The 5483-nt window shown below is 45.4% G+C and overlaps 1 protein-coding gene across 2 annotated transcripts; it reads left to right on the top strand.

Moving 5' to 3' along the window:
* Positions 1 to 238: 238 nt before the first annotated feature.
* On the top strand, positions 239 to 2786 carry LOC123184969 (B3 domain-containing protein Os06g0194400). Of its 2 annotated transcripts, none has more exons than XM_044596998.1 (6): positions 239 to 503; positions 586 to 698; positions 799 to 964; positions 1060 to 1266; positions 1632 to 1712; positions 2415 to 2786. In XM_044596998.1, the coding sequence occupies exons 1-5, from the start codon at positions 375 to 377 to the stop codon at positions 1677 to 1679; spliced, it is 663 nt and encodes a 220-aa protein (XP_044452933.1). In that variant the 5' UTR covers positions 239 to 374; the 3' UTR covers positions 1680 to 1712; positions 2415 to 2786. The 2 variants fall into 2 exon arrangements, with proteins under 2 accessions (XP_044452933.1, XP_044452934.1); XM_044596999.1 differs by having other exon boundaries at positions 248 to 503; positions 2425 to 2786.
* Positions 2787 to 5483: the final 2697 nt, after the last annotated feature.

The raw sequence follows: 5483 nt of genomic DNA, 5'->3' as shown, positions 1-5483 counted from the left end.
TACCTTCTTTGATGGCATTTACCATACTTTTGCAATTTGATGCCATGAACACATGTGACAGAGAGAGGAGTGCTATACTCGCTATAAGCGAGATATAGCATTCGCGCTGTTTTGGGGTCACGGCAAGGAAGATTGAGAACCCACCCAAGCGGCCGACAACGGGGACGGCCCAAGCCCAAGCTTGCTACAATTCCGCGCGATAAATATCACAACGACCTTCTCTTCCCCCTGATCCCTCAAAAAAAAAAAAAACCCTTCTCTTCCTCCTTTTGTTCAAAATTTGAACGGCGCCGCCATCCCCCAAATCGCCCCGTTTCCCCACCAATTCCCCACCCCACCTCGCTCCCCCAAGGTCGGCAGCCGGAGCGAGCGCGATGGCTGAACCCAACTCGTACGAGGAGCAGCGCAGGAGGCAGGTGGAGGAGAACAAGCGGAAGCTGGAGGAGCTGCGCCTGCACCGCCTCTCCGCCGCCGTGCGCGAGGCCGCCGTCAAGCCCATGCCGGTCAGTTCCACCCCTCCTTCCTCACAAAAGAGGTGCTTCGCTGTCCGGTTCCTTACCCCGTCTGATTTGCTTGGTGCGGCAGATCCAGGAGCTGAAGCTGCGGTATCTTCGCCCGCCGCCGCCCCCGACCCGGCGGTCCGGCCGCGTCGCCAGTCTCCCCAAGCAACCTGATTACCGCGACAAGAAAGCCCCGAGGTACACCCATGTCTCACCCAAACTGTTCCTCCCATCGAAATTTGTGATGCATAGGAATATGGATACTTATACAGGTCTAAATCTTGCTTAATTTCAACAGGGCATATGTTAATAGAAGGGGATTACCACCTGATCGTGTGTACGCGACCGACGAAGCTAGAGACTACGCCTTCACCAAGGCCAAAGAGCTCAATAACCTGCTGTCCTCTGCTCACCCCTCCTTCATCAAGCCCATGACCCATTCTTATGCCACGGGTAGCTTGCTGGTAAAGCAAGAAGACTACAATTGACGATGCATTATTTCCATCCCATCTAGACGGTAATGGCTTACTCGATGTTGATTTGGCCGGATATCTTGCAGACAATCCCGCGGCAATTCAAGAAGAGCTATCTCCCACGGTTTGATGAGATGATCTTTCTGGTGGATGAAGAGGATGGGGAGTTTCCCATGCCTTACATTGCCCAACATGGTGCCATCGGCACTGGGTGGAAAATGTTTGCCATCGGCCACAACCTAGCTGATGGTGATTGCTTGGTGTTCCAGCAAGTCCAGAGGACAAAGTTTAAGGTGAGATTCTAGAAGTTGTTCTAGAGCCATGTTTGGAACTCGAGGTATCTCTTAAAAGTTAAAACCACATGCGGTTTGAGTTGATAAGTCATTTCTTATGGACTTCAAAATGAGCATTATATGATTCTAAAGCTTCTAAAAAAATTGATTGCTGAGTTACTGGTGTTATCCACATGAATGTTCACATTTTAAGTTCGATGTTTTTGTGCAGTCAAACAATGATGTGATGTTGATCGAGTTACTGCATTTCGAAACTGGAATACAAATGAACAAAAAGGGATCATTAAGACATAATGATGGGGACGATCCATGTATATTAATTTACTATGACTAACAATGCAACCTCTATTACATAAATGATGCAGGTCTACATAATTAGAGCAAGTTCCTACTACGAAAAGGACCACTGTTGACGCCTTTAGATTCAACTATTGCGACCACAACAGGTAAGTTGATCTTACCATCATCTCACTGGTTCGCAATAATTCAAGTGTTAAAAAATATAATTCATTTCTGTGTGCTATGTAACCATTTCTTTTTACTATGATGCTTCGTGCCTCAACCTTAATGATTCTTTCTCCATTTGATTTCCAAGATGTTCTTGAACAGTTTACACTTTTACAGTTTACCATACAATAGTCTTGAAGAGGAAATTCTGGTTTACCATTTTTTTTATCCCTAGATGCTCCTTGTTTTGCTGTTGTGCACGGTAGTTAAACTATGACGGTTTAAACATCATGTTGAAGGTTAAACAGTCAATTTCTATAAAAGAATTAACAATACTCTATGAATCATTACTTCCAAACTTATTCCACTTCTCTGTAGCCATGTTAAGTTGTTCAGTACTCCGCCATCAACCAGCACCTGTGCAAAGCAGTATATTGTAGAGATGTAAAGTTGCTATTTTGCCTTTGTGAGCGCCGAACATTAGCCTGACTTGGATATCATGTTTCGGTTCCCATAAAAATTATACTCCCTCCGTCCCATAATATACGGAGGGAGTAGTATCCATCTTTTTTTCCTTATAAATTGTGTAGACTAATACATGTAGAACTGAATCAAATTAGTTGCTTCACCTTAGCTCCCGCAAAAAAAAAGTTGCTTCACCTTAGCCTTTATACTATCTAATAACTAATTGGTTTGCTCAGTGCCTTGCAGGATGGAAATATATGACTGAAGCGAAGATCAATGTGTCATGTGGGGCACGTCCTACAGGCGTGGGCCATGCGGCCAGGAGCAGCAGCCGTCGGCCGCATCAGGCGAGGCGTAGGCTGGGCAGGAGTCCTGGTCCTGATACATTAGTTCCTAGAATAAAAGACTAGTTTGTTATGTATAGGTTTCTAGTTTGTTAGCAGCCCATGGGGCCTTTATATATCGTATAATCAGCACCCTTTGAGGGCAAGCAATAAAGTTATTATCTCCTACCTCTTCCTCCGTCTCCTATCCTCTCCTCCCGCACCATTGAGCAGCCAGGCAAAAACCCTAGCGCTCCTATCCACCGGGACTACGAACTACGTAGTCGAGGCCCCGCTGTCTTGGGCACTGAGGCCCTTGACAACTTGGTATCAGGTTCCAGCCGCTCCTCGGCCTCCTCCACGCTGCGCCCGCCGCCCCGCCCACCTCCATCGCCGCCATCCGCCGCCGCCTCGGTTTCTTCCGCCATGTCGGAACCCACCACCGCTGATTTGGCCAAGATGATCGAAGCCCTGACTGCAACCGTGACATCCCTGCAGTCGTCCGTGGCAGCCCTCCAGAAGGAGAAGTCGGCCTCCTCGTCAGCCGCCGATATCAGCCACGACGGACAGCACCACAACGATCGGCCCCCGCGGTTTCAGAAGATGGACTTCCCCAGCTGTCCTGAAGTTTAATCTATTAACATGGAATGAAGAATGGTAGTGGAAACAAAGTATTTCATTTGGTTGGGTCTTTGTCTCTAGAAACTAGAAAATGTACCCTTTTCAGACCTTAAATGTATTCACCTATGTATTTTTGGGTATATTCGCTTTTAAATTATTTAATGTGCCGATGCTTTGGCTTCTGAACATACTTTTTTTTGGCCGATGCTTTCGCTTTTGAACATACTATACAGCTTTTTGTAATGCATGTCGTATAGTATGTTGTATTTTTTTGATGTAATCATGCATGTGTATGCACAGTCATTGTGTCAAGATGTTATCACAACAAAAAAAATGTTGGGATGCCAATCACAACAATTTTTAGTGTCCCACCACAATCGTTTTTGTTCCTACCACAACAGAACATTTTTCAGTTGCAATAGTCTATCACCAGTTCACCATGGTAGTATTCTTTGGCGAGATAACCATTTGCTATGGAATAAACCAAAGCATCATCTTATTATTGTAACAGTGCCATTTGGGGTGTATTGCAACTGGAAAAATCCTGTAAGTGAGTATATTTGCAAATCCTTCATTAACTGATTAGTAGCCTTTTCGCAACATCAACCTAGTTTTCCTAATAATTAATCCTACTTGACTAATAATTTGAGGATGCTAAGGTGATGACACTCTAGAACTGTTTTTAATGCACCATACAACAAATGAGAATCACCATCAGCCATTAAATGTCTAAAAGCTTCAAACTTAAGTACTCCCTTTCTTCCAGTTTGTTAGGTCCATCTAAAAAACAAAAATTTCTTAATTGTAAGGCGTGGTGTCTTGGGGATAGGCAAATTTCGTGCACTAAATTATGCCAAACTTTGATTCTCAACATAGAATCAACCATTGCGCCATGGGTCGTGCGTGTAACATTAATATGCTCTTAGGGCATCTCCAATGGCGACCTCGAACCACCCGCATACGCCCGGACCGAGCAGTCCAGACTAGTTGTGTCATCCAACGCGGTCTTGTATCTGTCCGCCGAGCGGTCCGGTCCATGTTTTCCCAGCAAACTGGAACCAAACATGCACAGGGGGGCTTGCGGGAGTTCACATAGCAGACACGTACGACTCCGGTACCCCCGACCCACCCAAAAGGCAGGCCGAGCCCATGCTTTTGTAGCTGCCTGCCCTGTTTCCTCGGCAAAATCCCCACTCTCTTCTTCCATCCCGCTGCTCTCCACCCAATTCCCGCCATTTTCTCCCACTCTCTTCTTCCCACCCATTGCCACCGCCGCATGGAACTGGAGGAGAGCCTGCCAGAGATGGAAGAAGTGGTGGAAGTGCTGGAGGATCCGAACATCGCGCTCGTCCGGAAGATCAACTTAGCGACGCTGCAAAATCGCTGCGTCAAAGTCGTCGCGTCAAAGCAAAAGCCATAGAGGAGGAGAGCCTCAAGAAGCGGGCCACTGGTGGAGGGCGTGTTGGTGCCAAACTAAAGGAAATATGCCCTAGAGGCAATAATAAAGTTGTTATTTATATTTCCTTATATCATGATAAATGTTTATTATTCATGCTAGAATTGTATTAACCGAAAACTAAGTACATGTGTGAATACATAGACAAACAAGAGTGTCACTAGTTTGCCTTTGCTTAACTAGCTCGTTGAATCAATGATGGTTATGTTTCCTAACCGTAGACATGAGTTGTCATTTGATTAACGGGATCACATCATTAGAGAATGATGTGATTGACTTGACCCATCCGTTAGCTTAGCATGATGATTGTTTAGTTTGTTGCTATTGCTTTCTCCATAACTATACATGTTCCTATGACTATGAGCTCATGCAACTCCCGAATACCAGAGGATCACTTTGTGTGCTACCAAACGTCACAACGTAACTGGGTGATTATAAAGGTGCTTTACAGGTGTCTCCGATGGTGTTTGTTGAGTTAGCATGGATCAAGATTAGGATTTGCCACTCCGATTGTCGGAGAGGTATCTCTGGGCCCTCTCGGTAATGTACATCACTATAAGCCTTGCAAGCAATGTAGCTAATGAGTTAGTTACGAGATGTAGCATTATGGAACGAGTAAATAGACTTGCCGGTAACGAGATTGAACTAGGTATTGAGATACCGACGATCGAATCTCGGGCAAGTAACATACCGATGACAAAGGGAACAACGTATATTGTTATGCGGTTTGACCGATAAAGATCTTCGTAGAATATGTAGGAACCAATATGAGCATCCAGGTTCCGCTATTGGTTATTAACCGGAGACATGTCTCGGTCATGTCTACATAGTTCTCGAACCAGTAGGGCACGCACGCTTAACGTTCTGTGACGATCGGTATTACGAGTTTATGTGTTTTGATGTAC

This window comes from Triticum aestivum, chromosome 2A (assembly GCF_018294505.1).
Source record: "Triticum aestivum cultivar Chinese Spring chromosome 2A, IWGSC CS RefSeq v2.1, whole genome shotgun sequence".
Lineage (NCBI taxonomy): Eukaryota > Viridiplantae > Streptophyta > Magnoliopsida > Poales > Poaceae > Triticum > Triticum aestivum.
Note: the sequence above shows the minus strand (reverse complement) of the source record. Positions and strands in the feature narration are given on the sequence as shown.